Raw genomic sequence first — 19916 nt, forward strand, 5'->3', positions numbered from 1 at the left:
TGCAGTGCCGGAGGTCCAGGTTCAATCCCTGGGTTAGGAAGATCCCCTGGAGACGGGAATGGCTAACCGTTCTATATTCTTGTTTTGTTTTGTTTTTACTTTTTATTTTATTCTCCTATAATTTTGTTGTTGTTTCTAGTATTCTTGCCTGAAGAATTCCAAAGACAGAGGAGCCTGGCGAGCTGCAGTCTATGGAGTCACAAAGAGCTGGACACAACTGAGTGACTAATGCTTTACAGTAAGGGAATCAGCTACCATCACTTCAGTTTGGTAGAGAATCAAAGTCAAGCAGAGGAGTGGGAAAACGTCATTGTGGGAAAACTTCATTGTGGGAAAAAGAAAAGTGTCATGTATGCCCTATCAGAGGTTTTTGACTTGTGGAAGCTGTATGCAGGCTAACTAAAAACAGAGTGTCCTGTGTCATTGATTAGGAGAGGATATTTGGCTTCTTCCAATTGGTCATAAGTTGGAAATGAGCACAAAACTGAGACTGATATAATTAATCAAGTCTTAACTGGTTTGGGTCAGTTGCTATTGGGTTATCATCTGATGTCTTGAATTGGTTACTAGAGAGTATAGGCTGGCTTCCTGGGCTGATTGCTGAAAGTTGTGGGTAGAAGTTCTGTTTTGATACAGAGTCTGGTTGTTATCCATTTGTATGCTTACCTCACACTTCTAGCAATATTTGATATGGAGAGTTTTAACATTGCACTATAGCAAGACTGTGAATATTTACTACTTGTACTTCCCACATAATAACTGAACATTTTTTATTCTCTTTATTGAAAAGTGAAGTGAAAGTGTTAGTTGCTCAGTCATGTCTGTCTCTTTGTGACCCCAGGGAATGTAGCCCACCAGGCTCCTTTGTCCATGGAATCCTCCAGGCAAGAATACTAGAGTGGGTATCCAGTCCCTTCTCCAAGGGATCTTCCTTACCCAGGGATAGAACGCAAGTCTCCTGAATTGCAGGCAGATTCTTTACTGTCTGAGCCACCAGGGAAGACCCATTCTTTTCATTGGTGGGAAATTAAAAGGACATTTTTGCAAAATTAACAACCAAATAACAGTACTAGAGATTGTGGTTATTTTATTCATCAAAGATATCACATTTGGAATGAAACCATTCTAGGGAATATCACCAACCTGCTAATCCCTTTATCCTTAAAATGGAGAATAAAACTAAATATAATGTCATATTTCATATTCACTAACAGTGAATATGTTTTCAATAAACTTATGAAGATAACAAAGACCAGAGTTGGCAAACTTTTTCTTTTAAGATTCAGATATTTAATATTTTAGTCTTTGGGGTCTATATGGTCTCTACCACAATTAATCAACTCTGAAAGTATAGAAGCAACTGTAGCTAATATGGAAATTAATAAGAAAGAATAAACCTTCCTGATGGACACTGAAATCTGAATTTTCTGAGCCCATGGGCCATACATATATATGCAGCAGGGCAGATTTGGTGGTAGGTTGATGACTCCAAATGCAGATGATATAAAGGTAAATTAGTGTTATCTTTGTCCTCAACAGCTGCATTATAACATGAAAGTGTAAACACATATGCTAGAGTAATTCAAATAACAAGGCAAGAATTTTGATCAAAAATCTAGAGTACTATATGGTATGCTTGTTCATACCACCTGTACAAATTAAACACATAAATTTATACATTTGTGTGCAAAGACTTAGTATTGCCAAAATACTACATATTAATTTATAATTTCATTTTTATTGATGAAATATAAAATTATTAAATTATTTCCAACCCTTTTGAGAGTTACATGTGCGATGAAGGGGTTAAAGTGTTTAGAACCAAGGTTACTTTTTTAACTAAGGTACATTACTTTTCCAACTTTTTCTGAATGTATTTGCCTGATTTTTTATTTCCTTTGACAATTGTCTGTTGTTATAAGGAATTGAAGTATATATTTCAAAACAATTTGGTTTTCATGATAATTATTTTGCAAATTATTTTTGAGTCTTTGTGGGCAAATATTCAGTCATAATCAGACTACTTTTAGAAACAGGAAACATTAAAGCTTTAGATACTGTGTTTTGCTCTAGACATGCAACGTTCAGTTCAGTTCAGTCGATCAGTCGTGTCCAACTCTTTGCAACCCCATGAATCGCAGCATGCCAGGCCTCCCTGTCCATCACCATCTCCCAGAGTTCACTCAAACTCACATCCATTGAGTCAGTGATGCCATCCAGCCATCTCATCCTCGGTCGTCCCCTTTTCCTCCTGCCCCCAGTCCCTCCCAGCATCAGAGTCTTTTCCAATGAGTCAACTCTTCGCATGAGGTGGCCAAAGTATTGGAGTTTCAGCTTCAGCATCATTCCTTCCAAAGAACACCCAGGGCTATCTCCTTTAGAATGAACAGGTTGGATCTCCTTGCAGTCCAAGAGACTCTCAAGAGTCTTCTCCAACACTACAGTTCAAAAGCATCAATTCTTCAGCGCTCAGCTTTCTTCACAGTCCAACTCTCACATCCATACACGACCACAGGAAAAACCATAGCCTTGACTAGACGGACCTTTGTTGGCAAAGTAATGTCTCTGCTTTTGAATATGCTGTCTCGGTTGGTCATAACTTTTCTTCCAAGGAGTAAGCGTCTTTTAATTTCATGACTGCAATCACCATTTGCAGTGATTTGGAGCCCAGAAAAATAAAGTCAGCCACTGTTTCCACTGTTTCCCCATCTATTTCCCATGAAGCGATAAGACCAGATACCATGATCGTCGTTTTCTGAATGCTGAGCTTTAAGCCAACTTTTTGATTCTCCTCTTTCATTTTCATCAAGAGGCTTTTTAGTTCCTCTTCATTTTCTGCCATAAGGGTGGTGTCATCTGCATATCTGAGGTTATTGATATTTCTCCCGGCAATTTTGATTCCAGCTTGTGCTTCTTCCAGCCCAGCATTTCTCATGATGTACTCTGCATATAAGTTAAATAAGCAGGTGACACTATACAGCCTTGACGTATTCCTTTTCCTATTTGGAACCAGTCTGTTGTTTCATGTCCAGGTCTAACTGTTGCTTCCTGACCTGCATATAGGTTTCTCAAGAGGCAGGTCAGGTGGTCTGGTATTCCCATCTCTTTCAGAATTTTCCACAGTTGATTGTGATCCACACAGTCAAAGGCTTTGGCATAGTCAATAAAGCAGAAATAGATGTCTTTCTGGAAATCTCTTGCTTCTTCCATGATCCAGCGGATGTTGGCAATTTGATCTCTGGTTCCTCTGCCTTTTCTAAAACCAGCTTGAACATCTGGAAGTTCATGGTTCGTGTATTGCTGAAGCCTGGCTTGGAGAATTTTGAGCATTACTTTACTAGTGTGTGAGATGAGTGCAATTGTGCAGTAGTTTGAGCATTCTTTGGCATTGCCTTTCTTTGGGATTGGAATGAAAACTGACCTTTTCCAGTCCTGTGGCCACTGCTGAGTTTTCCAAATTTGCTGGCATATTGAGTGCAGCACTTTCACAGCATCATCTTTCAGGATTTGAAATAGCTCAACTGGAATTCCATCACCTCCACTAGCTTTGTTAATAGTGATGCCTTCTAAGGCCCATTTGACTTCACATTCCAGGATGTCTGGCTCTAGGTGAGTGATCACACCATTGTGATTATCTGGGTTGTGAAGATCTTTTTGTACAGTTCTTTGTATTCTTCTTAATATCTTCTGCTTCTGTTAGGTCCATACCATTTCTGTCCTTTATCAAGCCCATCTTTTCTCTCAAAACCAGGTAATAATAATAAACCAACAGACCTCATATTGACTTTCTGAGAAACAGAACAAGGATTCCATTAATTTTGTTAATTCAATGGGTTGTATAAAACACAGCCTAGTGAGGCAGCTTTACTATGCCCACATCCACAGACAACATTACTAAAACTCAGAAATTTAATTTACTTGAATAAAATTTACAGTTAAAAAATTGGAGAGATGACCATTAATTTAGGTCCATCTGATCTCAGTTAATTTTATTTACCATATGTCAGTATGTTAAAATGAAGCTATATTATCAAACTGCTATAAAATGAACTTCATTATAAGTCATATTGGCTATAAAGAATCATATAAAAATTAGGGGAAGTTTCTTGGGGGGCGAGGTAAATGTAGAGAAACTGAATATTGAGTATCCTTCTATTTTGAAGTTTATCATAGGGCAGATTATATGTCCTTGATGGAAATTCATCGTTTGCCTTGTGGTTTATCATGTGAAAATATTTTAAGACATCTGAATGTTTTTCCATGGTGAGGAATATTTTTGTACATTTTAACCTTTGCCAATTAATTTCTAAGTTTTCCTATTACAATCTGGAATCAAAATTAATTAAAGTCTGGGGACCGTGTTCCCATAAGTCATTCACTACCAAGGTCTCCAGATCCTTGATGGGAAATTATTAAACAATCTGTCTATTAAGTTAGATCTTCACTGATATACCTACCAGTATATAATATACATAGAATCATAGCCACTGGTCTCATTTTCAAAATGCATGACTCACCATCAACATCATGTCAGTTGCATTCACTTTTCTATGCAAAATAAAGGGCTAATGCTGCATAGTGAGAAGGTGTGCCTGATCACAGAAAATTTGGAGGTTTGCAGCAACCCCAAGAGGCAGAGGAGACTGGAGACAAATAGAATTTAAGGTAGAAATGAAACTGAGAAAAATAAAGAGTTTTGAACCTTGCCTGGTAATGGAAATTCTGTAGAGAATCTATATGATTAAGTCCTCAAATGCCAGATTTTGGTGATTATATTTATCAAAGGAAAATAAAAATCTGACTGTAGGCTTCCCAGGATTGAGGTCTAAGGGAAAGCTACATAGAATTACATTTCTGTTTGACTATCTGTCCGAATTATATCACTTAAATAATGAGTCATAAATACTCATATAATCAAACACAGCATAATACTAAGCAGGTACCGTTTATGATGTCAAGTAAAACATTGAGAATGAGAATTACTATTCATTTAGACTCAAAACTGGTATCCAAAGATGCACCTAAACTCAGGAAACAACTTAATCTCTTGATAATTTCTAATCCTGTTGTTTTAGAAAAGCTGTTTGATGATTGAGTTGTGATTTCATTTCCATCTGCCTTGTATGAACCCATAATAGGTATGACCTCAAAGTATGCTAACAATAAGGACAAACTCTGTTCCTAAAATGATATAGTAGTCATATCATTGTAAAAAGTCTTAAAAGGTCAATAAAATTCTACAGGTTAATATCACACTTTCCTCTTTTTAAGTAGATTTATCTTCCATATTAGAGAAATAATGGAAATATATTCAGAGTTGACTCTCAGTAAGCACTTATTCCATTGAATTAAGCTAATCAAATTGATCCACTTTGTGAGAAAACTTTAATAAATAATAGGGAAATATTTACTAAGTGATAGTGGCTTGTTCTATTTAAAAAATACTGTGTATAATTTGGTTTCTACTTCCTAAATACCAACCAACAATTTGTTTTCAGGTAGTTGGTTATTATTTAATAAGAATTTATAAAAAGCTAAGTAAAAGTATCAAGTAAAACAATTAAACACATGTGGATGTTTTATCTTAAAGTTTTGGCTCCAACGTTTTCAAACACTGACTTGGTCATCTTCATTAACTTTTTGCCAGTTGTATTCTCACTGTTATGAAGTTAACCACTCATACTCTTAAAGAATATCATAGCTTGGGTAATTGAAGTTAGGAGCACAGACCTAAAGCAAATTGTCAAATAGGGTGGTTACAGGGATACTGATGATTTTTGAGATTTAGAATGTTTGAATGTTAGAATGTTTGCCATACCTCATACTCACTTTAAGCTGGAAGTCCTTTGAGTATTATTCTAGCAAAAGAAATCAAGTATTTTTAGCAGACATAGGAGTTCAACATAAAATACCAAAAGAGTTGGATGTCTCGACTCATTGAAGTAAATGGCAGGACAAGTTACGGAGCATGATATGACTGTACAGTTAAGAATTCCATGAGGTTACTCAGGAGTGAGAAAACCTCAGGCTTTCAGAATTATATAGTTCAAAACAGTTGACTCAGAAAGTGTGTAAGAATTCTAATTTGTTTCCCACTTAGGAAATGTGATTTTCTCCATCAATGTGTTTTTAACCACAACAAACTCTGTGTTGCCTCAGTCTTTAAATGTACATGAGGTGCTGTGTACTAAGGCAGCTATGGGGCTTCCCTGGTGGCTCAGATGGTGAAGGATCCCCCTGCAATGCGGGAGACCTGGGTTCCATCCCTGGATTAGGAAGATCCCCAGAAGAGGGCATGGCAACCCACTCCAGTATTCTTGCCTGGAGAAGCCCCATGGACAGAGGAGCCTGACGGGCTACAGTCCATGGGATCACGAAGAGTTAGACACGACTGAGCAGCTAAGCACAGCACAAGGTAGATAGAACTCAAATTAAATCTTCCCTAATTATCCACTTACATCGTACTCAGACATTAGCTCTGTCTTCTGTGTTGACATGTCACCCTATAGGAGACTTAGTCATAGCACTTATTTCACTCTTCTGTGATTAGTAGATATAAATGATTTCATATCTAAACTCACATTTCACTGAAGGTATTGACTGTATCTTAATGCACTGCTGCCCCTTCTTCAACCTAGTACAGAATGTGTAAAATATAGTGATTATTAAGTAAATGTAGAATGAAAAATAAGTGGATGGTAAAAGTATTTCAAGAACTATTCTGTAACTCTTCTGAAATAATATGAATATGACTTTAGCAAAATTTGTGCTTCCTGATCATTTGTAACAAGATTACCTTCATAATTTATATTTTAGCAGAGTTGTTTCTAAAGGAACAATAATAGTATTTCTCAATTGATGTTTTGTTACAAAAGTCATCTGGATAAACACATTCAGAAATGAACCATCACCATTAAACCAAAGGAGGTCATTGTTTAAATTATGAAATTCCTGCTGCATTCATAGAGAACAGGATTTCCAGCTGTTTTGATGTCTATGCTATATTACAGCACTTCTGAGAGGAAACAGCAAAGAATATGAAGTTTCCCCATATACAGCAACTGTCTTATTCAGGAGCAGGAAATCCACCTTTCCATAAGATGACATGGAAGGAACAAGCTTTAGTTCTCACCGTCAATGCCAATCGAGTGAGGGATTTGTCATATATTCTACATAAAAATGTTTACTGCTAACTCCATGGGGTTTGTTCAACTTTCTGGTTAAATATTCATTGACTATATATTCTTCTATAGCTACTGTGCTGATCTTATTGAGATAGAGTAGGTAAGTAAAACATAAACCTAGCACTTAAAACCTTAGCATTTATGTGGGAGAAATATGTTTACATGGGAAACTATAATAAACACATACAATAATAACTCATCTAAGCTTCATGACTACACTCTTGATGTCATTTGATTAACTTCCTTATTTTAAACATGAGGAAAGTGAGGCACAGATAGTAAGTGATGCAGCTAGGCTTGAATTTGGGTATCCTAGCCCTTGATACCCTGAGGTGTCCCAGTAGTAAGTATCCGTCTGCCAGGGCAAAAGACACAGGAAACATGGTTTCGATCCTTGGGTCAGGAAGATCACTTGGAGGAGGACATGGCAAGCCACTCCGGTATTTGTTCCTGAAAAATCCCACGGACAGAGGAGCCTGGAGGGCTCCAGTCCATTGCAGTCACAAAGAGTCAGACGACTGAGTGACTGAACACGTGTGCAGCCCTGACATATGCTCTTAGACTCCAAGCCACACTGTCTCTCAGTTATGATGATAGATAATTATATGCCTGATGTTATTAGGGACTGTGGGAATGTGGATAAGAAAATTTCTTCTTCTTCAGCTTTCAGTATACTGATAAATCTGAGCAGAAGTGAAAGCAAAGGTTCAGCTGTGTGAATACGTAAGTCCTGTGGAGAAACCATGAGAATGTATGTTTGACTGGAATTTGGGTTATCTGTTTTAAATTAATGGAATCTAAGGTTTAAAAAGTATCTTGGACCCAAGTCATGGAAAATCTAAAATTCTAGACTGAAAATATAAGCTTTATTTGGTCAGAAATAGGGAATATTGATGGCTTCCTAGCAGGTAATAATGTAAGTCTAAGAATTTCTATTACTCCATCTATGATGGTATGCATACCTGCTAAGTTGCTCAGTCAAGTCTGACTCTTTGTGACCCCATGGATTGTAGCCTGCCAGGCACCTCTGTCCATGGGATTTCCCAAGCAAGATTACTGGAATGGGTTGCCATTTCCTATTCCCAGGAATCATCCCAATCCAGGGATTGAATCCATGTCTCTTGCATCTCCTGCATTAGCAGGCAGATTCTTTACCACCTGTGCCACTTGGGAAGCCTGTTTCTGACGGCACTTAGCCATAAAAAGTAAATCAATGGGATATTTCATTAAAAATTTGAAAAGCAATTGATTTGTGATTTTCAAAACTGATTGAGTGAATTAAGTTGATATTTCTTTTGCCCACATCTGCAAGAGTTAATAATCAGGGTCCATGACTATCAGAAATAATATATACATTTTGAGGTTCAAATTTGCAGAAAGTAGATCCTTTGTTATGATAAGATTCTCCGAGTAAAAGCAAAGAGAGAGAAAAAATAAAGAATAGAAGAGGAAAGTAAGATGAATCTAAGTGAGGTGAAGAACTAAATTTGATCATTCTTTTTAATATTCTTTATTTAACACACTTTTAGGCAATTGCTCAACAAAATGTAGTTAAATACTTCTGATGAGTTAATAGCACATATTGTGAGAGTCCAATGTTGGGAGGAAAGATATGAAATTTTAGATCCACATATTGATATAAGACATGTACTGAGTGTCCATTGTTCTAATCCATTTGATTTGTTCCCCAGCCTTGTTATATTTCTTTTAGAGGCATGGTGGGTGGGAATGCGTCATCAGTAACTGATTTCATCCTTGCGGGACTCTTTCCTGAGTTTCAGCATTCCACTGTTCTCAACTTCGTGGTCATTTTCATCTACATCCTTGCTTTCCTGGGAAACTTACTTCTCATTGTCTTGATCTGGGGGGACTCTCGGCTCCACACACCCATGTACATTCTCCTCAGTCAACTCTCCCTCATTGACTTGACATTAACTTCTACCATTGTTCCGAAGACAGCGTCTAACTTTTTCACAGGGAAAAGGACCATATCACGGATTGGCTGTGGAACACAGAGTTTCTTCTACCTGATGTTGGGAATGTCAGAATGCCTCATCTTGACTCTCATGGCTTATGACCGCTACGTGGCTGTCTGCATCCCACTGCGTTATCCCACCATCATGAACCCCAGGTTCTGTCTGCACATGGTTGCTGGATGTTGGATTGGAGGCTCCATAGGTTCATTTATCCATACAGTCTACCCTATGCATTTTCGCATCTGTGGGTCAAGGGAGATCCACCATTTCTTCTGTGAGGTCCCAGTCCTCATTAAGCTTTCCTGTGAAGACACTTCAGTGTATCAGTTAGTGGTGGTGGTTACAAGCATTGTACTGCTCGTTGTGCCTTTCAGTCTCATCATAGCTTCCTACACACTCATCTTCCTCACTGTCCTCCGTATGAACTCTGTCAAGGGCAGGAAAAAAGCCCTGGCCACCTGCTCTTCCCACCTAACTGTGGTAAGTCTCTTCTTCGGCCCAAACATATTCATCTACATGACTTTCACTTCCTCACATAGTCCAGAGCAGGACCAGGCTCTCTCTCTCTTCAGCAACATCCTCACTCCCATGCTGAACCCCCTTATCTACAGCCTGAGGAATAAGGAGGTGGTGGCAGCTCTCATGAAGTTGATGGCGAGGTGTGGGGTATCTTAGTAGATGAGGAATACTTCTCAGCTGTGCAAAGAACATGCTTATGACCACGGACTAAACTACAGTTCAGAGTTTAAGTACCAAGGTGTTGCATGGTTCAGGAAACCAGGGTGAGTGCAACCCTATGTAAATAAAACTTCTCATGTGTGATCTCCAGGTTTCTAATGGAGGTCTTTAACTTCTCACGGGGGCATTATCATGTTAGGAAAAATTCAAGAAAATTAGTTTACATATTATATAAAATTAGTTAAATATTACTTGAAATGTATGAAGTTTTTAGAAATTTTCTCTAATAAAATATAAATTAAATATGGACCTCAAGATGAACTAAAATTCCATGAGCTGGCTTACTACAGCAAAAGAGACACAGATGTATAGAACAGTCTTTGGACTCTGTGGGAGAGGGAGAGGGTGGGATGATTTGGGAGAATGGCATTGAAACATGTATCATATCATATAAGAAATGAATCACCAGTCCAGGTTCCATGCAGGATACAGGATGCTTGGGGCTGGTGCACTGGGGATGACCCAGAAGAATGGTACGGGGAGGGAGGTGGGAGGGGGGTTCAAGATGGGGAACATGTGTATACCCGTGGTGGATTCACGTTGATGTATGGCAAAACCAATACAATATTGTAAAGTAATTAGCCTCCAATTAAAATAAATAAATTTAAATTAAATAGATAAATAAATAAAGATTAAAACATAAAATAAAATTAGCAGATAAATTGAAATACAATAAATAAAAAATATTTTAAATGAACCAGGCTTTGGTGAATTCCAAAGTTTAATATTAAAATAAACTGGTATCTTTTATAATACAAGATGCTAAGGAAAGGTGCATTTTAAACTACAAGATGATGAGATAAAGTCATTTAAATATGTATTCGTTGTTATTAGCTCATACCCTACTGTATAAATATCTTATTGCATAGTTGACACATAATTAGTTACTAAAATCACATTAACTGAATGGATACAAATTCCATACCATAATTAATAGGGAAGAATAATACCTACAAGTAGTATACTGAACAATTGGGGAAATTATGGATGCTGCCCTTCTGCTGTTTTCTCCCCAACATTTTTCCCTTCCCTTGAATGAAACCTCAGGAACTCTCCAGAATTGATTTGCTTCCCCTTAGACAGTGAGAATTCCTTGTTCACTTTAAGCTACAAGAGTAGCCTAAATTTAATAACTTCAGTAAATTTCCTTGAGATATGTATCTATATCTCAAGAAAACACCTTCTAGAACTAACACCCAATAGATGTCCTTTTCTTCCTAGGGGACTGGAATGCAAAAGCAAAAAGTCAAGAGATACTTGGAGTAACAGGCAAGTTTTGCTTTAGATTACAAAGTGAAGCAGGGCAAACGTTAACAAAGATTTTCCAAGAGAACACACTGGTCATAGCAAACACCCTATCCAAAAACACAAAAGACAGCAATACACATGGACATCACCAGATGGTCAATACCAGAATCAGATTGATTATATTCTTTGTGACTGAAGATGGATGAACTCTATACAGTCAGGATAAACAAGACCTGGAGCTGACTGGCTCTCATCATGAACACCATATTGCAAAATTCAGACTTAAATTGGAGAAAGTAGGGAAAACCACTAGACCATTTAGATATGACCTAAATCAAATCCCTTATGATTATGCTGTGGAAGTGACAAATACATTCAAGGGATTAGATTTAATAGGCAGGGTGCCTGAAGAACTATGAGTGGAGGTTTGCGACGTTGTAGAGGAGGCAATGATCAAGACGACCCCCAATAAAAGAAGTGCAAAAGGCAAAATGGTTTTCTGAGGAGGGTTTTCTGAGCTGGGAAAAGAAAACAACCTAAAGGCAAAGGAGAAGGGGAAAGATATACCCACCATTGGAATGAAACCATTCTAGGGAATACCACCAGCCTGATTATCCCTTCATTCTTAAAATGGAGAATAAAATTAATGTCATATTTCATATTCACTAACAGTTAGTGAATATGTTTTTGTTTTTTTAATTTATTTATTTTATTTTATTTTTAATTCTTACATGCGTTCCCAAACATGAATCCCCCTCCCACCTCCCTCCCCATAACATCTCTGTGGGTCATCCCCATGCACCAGCCCCAAGCATGCTGTATCCTGCGTCAGACATAGACTGGCGATTCAATTCTTACATGATAGTATACATGTTAGAATGCCATTCTCCCAAATCATCCCACCCTCTCCCTCTCCCTCTGAGTCCAAAAGTCCGTTATACACATCTGTGTCTTTTTTCCTGTCTTGCATACAGGGTCGTCTGTTTTTAATAAACTTATAAAGATAACAAACTTTTTCTTTTAGGATTCAGATATTTAATATTTTAGGCTTTATGACCTATAGTGCCTCTGCCACAACTAACCAACTCTGAAAGTATAGAAGCAGCTTTAGCTAATATGGAAATTGATAAGAATGAATGTATTTTAATAAACCTTCCTGATGGACACTGAAATTTGAATTTCACACAATTTTCTGAGCCATGGGCCATACAAATATATGCAGCAGGGCAGATTTGGTGGTAGTTCGCTGACTCTAAATACAGATGATATAAAGATGAATTAGTGTTATCTTTGTTCTCAAACAGCTGCATTATAACATGAAAGTGTAAGCACACATGCAAAGGAGTAATTCAATATAACAAGGCAGAAATTTTGATCAAAAATCCAGAGTAGTGTATGGTATGTTTGTTCATACTACTTGTACAAATTAAACACTTATTAATTTATACATTTGTATGCAAAGAGTTGATATTGCCATAATACTACATATTAATTTATAATTGCATTTTCATTGATGAAACATAAAATTATGCAATTATTTCCAATCCTTTTTTTAACTAAGGTACATTACTTTCCCAACTTTTTCTGAATATATTTGCCTGATTTTTTTATTTCCTTTGACAATTCTAGTTGTTTTTAAAGAACCAAAGTGCATATTTCAAAACAATCTGGTTTTCATGATAATTATTTTGCAAATTATTTTTTAGCCTTTATGGGTAAATATTCAGTCATAGTCAGATTGCTTTTAGAGATAGGAAACATTGTCTTTAGATACTATGTTTTGCTCTAGATATGCAAAAGATACCCTCAAAACCAGGTAATAATTAACCAAGACAGACTTCATATTGACTTTCTGAGAAACATTACAAGGATTCCATTAATTTTGATAATTCAATGGATTATATAAAACACAGCCCAGTGAGGCAGCTTTACTATGCCCATGTTCACAAACATTATTAAAACTCAGAAATTTAAGTTACTTGAACAAAAGTTACAGTTAAAAAGTTGGAGGGATGACCATTAATTTAGGTCCTTCTGATCTGTTAATTTTATTTACCATATGTTAATATGTTAAACGGAGAAGGCAATGGCACCCCACTCCAGTACTCTTGCCTGGAAAATCCCATGGGTGAAGGAGCCTGGTAGGCTGCAGTTAAAGGGGTCACTACGAGTCTGACACGACTGAGCAACTTCACTTTCACTTTTCGCTTTCATGCATTGGAGAAGGAAATGGCAACCCACTGCTGTGTTCTTGCCAGGAGAATCCCTGGGACGGAGGAGCCTGGTAGGCTGCCGTCTATGGGGTCGCACGGAGTCGGACACGACTGAAGCGACGCAGCAGCAGCAGCAGTATGTTAAAATGAAGCTATACAATCAAAATGCTATGCAATTAACTTCTTTATAAGTCATACTGGCTAAAAGAATCATATAAAAATGGGTGGAAGTTTCTTGGGGGGGTGAGGTAAGTGTAGAAATACTGAATATTGAATATCCTTCTCTTTTTGAAATTTATCATAGGGCAGATTACATGTCCCTGATGGAAATCCATCATTTGCCTTGTGGTTTATCATGTAAAAATATTTTAAACCATCTGAATGTTTTTCCACGATGAGGAATATTTTTGTACATTTTAACTTTTGCCAGTTAATTTCTAAGTTTTCCTATTACAATCTGGAATCAAAATTAATTAAAGTCTGGGGACTGTGTTCCCCTAGGTTATTCACTACCAAGGTCTCCAGACCCTTGATGGGAAATTATTAAGCCTTCTATCTAGATCTTTGCTGATATACCAACCAGTATTTAATATACATAGTATCATAGAATCATAGCCACTGGTCTCATTTTCAAAATGCATGACTCACCATCAACATCAAGTCACTTGCATTCACTTTTCTATGCAAAATAAAAGGCTAATGCCACATAGTGAGAAGGTGTACCTGATCGCAGAAAATCTGGAAGTTATCAGCAATTCCAAGAGGCAGAGGAGACTGGAGATAAATAGAATTTAAGGTAGATATGAAACTGGGAAAAATAAGGAGTTTTAAACCTTGCCTCGTAATGGAAATTCTGTAGAGGATCTATATGATTGTCATTAAGTCCTCAAATGTCAGATTTTGGTGATTGTATTTGTCAAAGGGAAACAAAAATCTGACCGTAGGCTTCCCAGGATTGAGGTCTAAGGGAAAGCTACATAGAATTACATTTCTGTTTGACTATCTGTCCGAATTATATCACTTAAACAATGAGTCATAAATACTCATATAATCAAACACAGCATAATACTAAGCAGGTACCGTTTATGATGTCAAGTAAAACATTGAGAATGAGAATTACTATTCATTTAGACTCAAACCTGATATCCAAAGATGCACCTAAACTCAGGAAACAATTTAATCTCTTGATAATTTCTTGAATTAATCCTTTTGCTTTAGAAAAGCTGTTTGATGATTGAGCTGTGATTTCATTTCCATCTGCCTTGTATGAACCCATAATAGGTATGACCTCAAAGTATGCTAACAATAAGGACAAACTCTGTTCCTAAAATGATATAGTAGTCATATCATTGTAAAAAGTCTTAAAAGGTCAATAAAATTCTACAGGTTAATATCACATTATCTTCCATATTAGAGAAATAATGGAAATATATTCAGAGTTGACTCTCAGTAAGCACTTATTCCATTGAATTAAGCTAATCAAATTGATCCACTTTTGTGAGAAAACTTTAATAAATAATAGAGAAATATTTACTAAGTGATAGTGGCTTGTTCTATTTAAAAAATACTGTGTATAATTTGGTTTCTACTTCCTAAACACCAACCAACAATTTGTTTTCAGGTAGTTGGTTATTATTTAATAAGAATTTATAAAAAGCTAAGTAAAAGTATCAAGTAAAACAATTAAACACATATAGATGCTTCGTATTAAAGCTTTGTCTCCAACGTTTTTAAACACTGACTTTGTTACTCTGTCATCTTCATTAACTTTTTGCCAGTTGTATTCTCACTGTTATGAAGTTAACCACTCATACTCTTAAAGAATATCATAGCTTGGGTAATTGAAGTTAGGAGCACAGACCCAAAGCAAATTGTCAAATAGGGTGGTTACAGGGATACTGATGATTTTTGAGATTTAGAATGTTTGAATGTTAGAATGTTTGCCATACCTCATACTCACTTTAAGCTGGAAGTCCTTTGAGTATTATTCTAGCAAAAGAAATCAAGTATTTTTAGCAGACATAGGAGTTCAACATAAAATACCAAAAGAGTTGGATGTCTCGACTCATTGAAGTAAATGGCAGGACAAGTTACGGGGCATGATATGACTGTACAGTTAAGAATTCCATGAGGTTACTCAGGAGTGAGAAAACCTCAGGCTTTCAGAATTATATAGTTCAAAACAGTTGACTCAGAAAGTGTGTAAGAATTCTAATTTGTTTCCCACTTAGGAAATGTGATTTTCTCCATCAATGTGTTTTTAACCACAACAAACTCTGTGTTGCCTCAGTCTTTAAATGTACATGAGGTGCTGTGTACTAAGGCAGCTATGGGGCTTCCCTGGTGGCTCAGATGGTGAAGGATCCCCCTGCAATGCGGGAGACCTGGGTTCCATCCCTGGATTAGGAAGATCCCCAGAAGAGGGCATGGCAACCCACTCCAGTATTCTTGCCTGGAGAAGCCCCATGGACAGAGGAGCCTGACGGGCTACAGTCCATGGGATCACGAAGAGTTAGACACGACTGAGCGGCTCTAAGCACAGCACAAGGTAGACAGAACTCAAATTAAATCTTACCTAATTATCCACTTACATCGTACTCAGACATTAGCTCTGTCTTCTGTGTTGACATGTCAGCCTATAGGAGACTTAGTCATAGCACTTATTTCACTCTTCTGTGATTAGTAGATATAAATGATTTCATATCTAAACTCATCGTTCATTGAAGGTATTGACTGTATCTTAATGCACTGCTGCCCCTTCTTCAACCTAGTACAGAATGTGTAAAATATAGTGATTATTAAGTAAATGTAGAATGAAAAATAAGTGGATGGTAAAAGTATTTCAAGAACTATTCTGTAACTCTTCTGAAATAATATGAATATGACTTTAGCAAAATTTGTGCTTCCTGATCGTTTGTAACAAGATCACCTTCATAATTTATATTTTAGCAGAGTTGTTACTAAAGGAACAATAATGAGACTGATTTTTTTAACTATTTTGTTACAAAAGTCACCTGGATAAACACATTCAGAAGTGAACCGTCACGTTAAACCAAAGGAGGTCATTGTTTAAATTATGAAATTCCTGCTGCATTCATAGAGAACAGGATTTCCAGCTGTTTTGATGTCTATGCTACATCACTGCACTTCTGAGAGGAAACAGCAAAGAATATGAAGTTTCCCCATATACAGCAACTGTCTTATTCAGGAGCAGGGACTCCGCTTTTCTGTAAGATGACATGTAGGGAAAGAGCTCTATCTCTCATCATCAATGCCAATCGAGTGAGAGATTCGTCATATATTCTACATGGAAATGTAGACTGCTGAACTCCATGGGGTTTGTTCAACTTTCTGGTTAAATATTCATTGACAATATATGCTTCTATAGCTATTGTGCTGATTTTATTGAGATATAGATTGGTAAAACCTAAACCTAGCACTTAAAACCTTAACATTTATGTGAGGAGAAATATGTATACATGGAAAACTATAATAAACATATATAATAATAACTTATCTACGCCTCATGACTACCCTCTTGAAATCTTTTGATTAAATTCCTTATTTTAAAGATGAGGAAAGTGAGGCACAGATAGTAAGTGAGGCAACTAGGCTTGAATTTGGATGTCCTAGACCCTGATACCCTGAGATGTCCCAGTGATAAAGTATCTGTCTGCCAGGGCAGAGATGCAGAAGACATGGGTTCAGTCCCTGGATTGGGAAGATCCCTTGGAGGAGGACATGGCAAGCCACTCCAGTCTTCGTTCCTGAAAAATCTAATGGACAGAGGAACCTGGAGGGCTACAGTCCGTTGAGGTCACAAAGAGTCACACAAGACTGAGTAACTGAGGGCACGTGCAGCCCCTGGCATATGCCCTTAGACACCAATCCACACTCTCTCTCAGCTATGATGACAAATAATTATATGTGTGATGTGATTAGGGACTGCAGAAATGCGGACAGGAAAACTTTTTCTTCTTCAGCTTTCCGTATACTGATAATTCTGAGCAGAAATAAAAGCAAAGTTTCAGCTGTGTGGAGAAACCATGAGAATGTACATTTGACTGGAATTTGGGTTATCTGCTTTAAAATTAATGGAATCTGAGGTTTAAAAAGTATCTTGGACCAAGTAATGGAAAATCTAAAATTCTAGACTGAAAATGTAAGCTTTATTTGGTCAAAAATAGGGACTATTGATGGCCTCCTGGCAGATAATTATGTAAGTTTAGGAGTTGCTATTACTCCATCTATGATGGTATACATACCTACTCAGTTGCTCAATCAAGTCTGACTCTTTGTGACCCCATGGACCCTGCTGGCTCCCCTGTCCATGGGATTTCCCAAGCAAGATTACTGGAATGGGTTGCCATTTCCTATTCCCAGGAATCATCCCAATCCAGGGATTGAATCCATGTCTCTTGCATCTCCTGCATTGGCAGGCAAATTCTTTACCACCTGTACCACTTGGGAAGCCTGTTTCTGATGGCAGTTAGCAATAAAAAGTAAATCAATTGATATTTCATTAAAAATTTGAAAAGCAATTGATTTGTGATTTTCAAAACTGATTGAGTGAATTAAGTTGATATTTCTTTTGCCCAAATCTGCAAGAGTTAATAATCAGGGTCCATGACTATGAGAAATAATATATACATTCTGAGGTTCAAATTTGCAGAAAGTAGATCCATTGTTACAATAAGATACTCCAAGTGGAAACGAAAAGAGAGAAAAATGAAAACAAGATGAATCCAAGTGAGGCAAACAGGGACTAAAGTTGATCATTTAATATTCTTTATTTAACACAGTTTTAGGCAATTGCTCAACAAAATGTAGTTAAATATTTCTGATGAGTTGATGGCACATATTGTGAGAGTCCAATGGTGGGAGGAAAGATATGAAATTTTAGATCCACATATTGATGTAAGACATGTACTGAGTGTCCATTGTTCTAATCCATTTGATTTGTTCCCCGGCCCTGTTATATTTCTTTTAGAGGCATGTTGGGTAGGAATGCGTCATCAGTAACTGATTTCATCCTTGTGGGACTCTTTCCTGAGTTTCAGCATTCCACTGTTCTCAACTTCGTGGTCATTTTCATCTACATCCTTGCTTTCCTGGGAAACTTACTTCTCATTGTCTTGATCTGGGGGGACTCTCGGCTCCACACACCCATGTACATTCTCCTCAGTCAACTCTCCCTCATTGACTTGACATTAACTTCTACCATTGTTCCGAAGACAGCCTCTAACTTTTTCACAGGGAAAAGGACCATATCACGGATTGGCTGTGGAACACAGAGTTTCTTCTTCCTGATGTTGGGAATGTCAGAATGCCTCATCTTGACTCTCATGGCTTATGACCGCTATGTGGCTGTCTGCATCCCACTGCGTTATCCCACCATCATGAGCCCCAGGTTCTGTCTGCACATGGTTGCTGGATGTTGGATTGGAGGCTCCATAGGTTCATTTATCCATACAGTCTACCCTATGCATTTTCGCATCTGTGGGTCAAGGGAGATCCACCATTTCTTCTGTGAGGTCCCAGTCCTCATTAAGCTTTCCTGTGAAGACACTTCAGTGTATCAGTTAGTGGTGGTGGTTACAAGCATTGTACTGCTCGTTGTGCCTTTCAGTCTCATCATAGCTTCCTACACACTCATCTTCCTCACTGTCCTCCGTATGAACTCTGTCAAGGGCAGGAAAAAAGCCCTGGCCACCTGCTCTTCCCACCTGACTGTGGTAAGTCTCTTCTTCGGCCCAAACATATTCATCTACATGACTTTCACTTCCTCACATAGTCCAGAGCAGGACCAGGCTCTCTCTCTCTTCAGCAACATCCTCACTCCCATGCTGAACCCCCTTATCTACAGCCTGAGGAATAAGGAGGTAGTGGCAGCTCTCATGAAGTTGATGGTGAGATGTGGGGTATCTTAGTAGATGAGGAATACTTCTCAGCTGTGCAAAGAACATGCTTATGACCACGGACTAAACTACAGTTCAGAGTTTAAGTACCAAGGTGTTGCATGGTTCAGGAAACCAGGGTGAGTGCAACCCTATGTAAATAAAACTTCTCACGTGTGATTTCCAGGTTTCTAATGGAGGTCCTTAACTTCTCATGGGGGCATTATCATGTTAGGAAAAATTCAAGAAAATTAGTTTACATATTACATAAAATTAGTTAAATATTATTTGAAATGTATGAAGTTTTTAGAAATTTTCTCTAATAAAATATAAATTAAATATGGACCTCAAGATGAACTAAAATTCCATGAGTTGGCTTACTATTAAAATGAGCATATAAGTTGAAATACAATAAATAAAAATTATTTTAAAGACATATATTGTTTTAAACTTTTAAGAATAATATTGTAAATTATTTAATGTGTCTTTCAATTACAGCTAAAAATAAAAGTGTTAAAGAAAAAAAAAATTAAATGAACTAGGTTTAGGTGAATTCCAAAGTTTAACATTAAAATAAATTGGTATCTTTTATAATACAAGATGCTAGGAAAAGTGCATTTTAAACTATGAGATGATGAGATAAAGTCATTTAAATATGTA

At 37.2% G+C, this 19916-nt stretch overlaps 2 protein-coding genes across 2 annotated transcripts; both read left to right on the forward strand.

The window, feature by feature from the left end:
- Positions 1 to 8854: 8854 nt before the first annotated feature.
- On the forward strand, positions 8855 to 10012 carry LOC101106169 (olfactory receptor 2M2-like). The gene has a single exon (XM_004009455.6). The coding sequence runs from the start codon at positions 8900 to 8902 to the stop codon at positions 9833 to 9835; it is 936 nt and encodes a 311-aa protein (XP_004009504.3). The 5' UTR covers positions 8855 to 8899; the 3' UTR covers positions 9836 to 10012.
- An 8341-nt stretch (positions 10013 to 18353) lies between these two features.
- On the forward strand, positions 18354 to 19289 carry LOC101106428 (olfactory receptor 2L3-like). Its single transcript, XM_027970614.2, has one exon. It carries the CDS (start codon positions 18354 to 18356, stop codon positions 19287 to 19289), a length of 936 nt encoding a protein of 311 aa, XP_027826415.2.
- Positions 19290 to 19916: the final 627 nt, after the last annotated feature.

Source organism: Ovis aries, chromosome 5 (genome assembly GCF_016772045.2).
Source record: "Ovis aries strain OAR_USU_Benz2616 breed Rambouillet chromosome 5, ARS-UI_Ramb_v3.0, whole genome shotgun sequence".
NCBI classification, from domain to species: domain Eukaryota; kingdom Metazoa; phylum Chordata; class Mammalia; order Artiodactyla; family Bovidae; genus Ovis; species Ovis aries.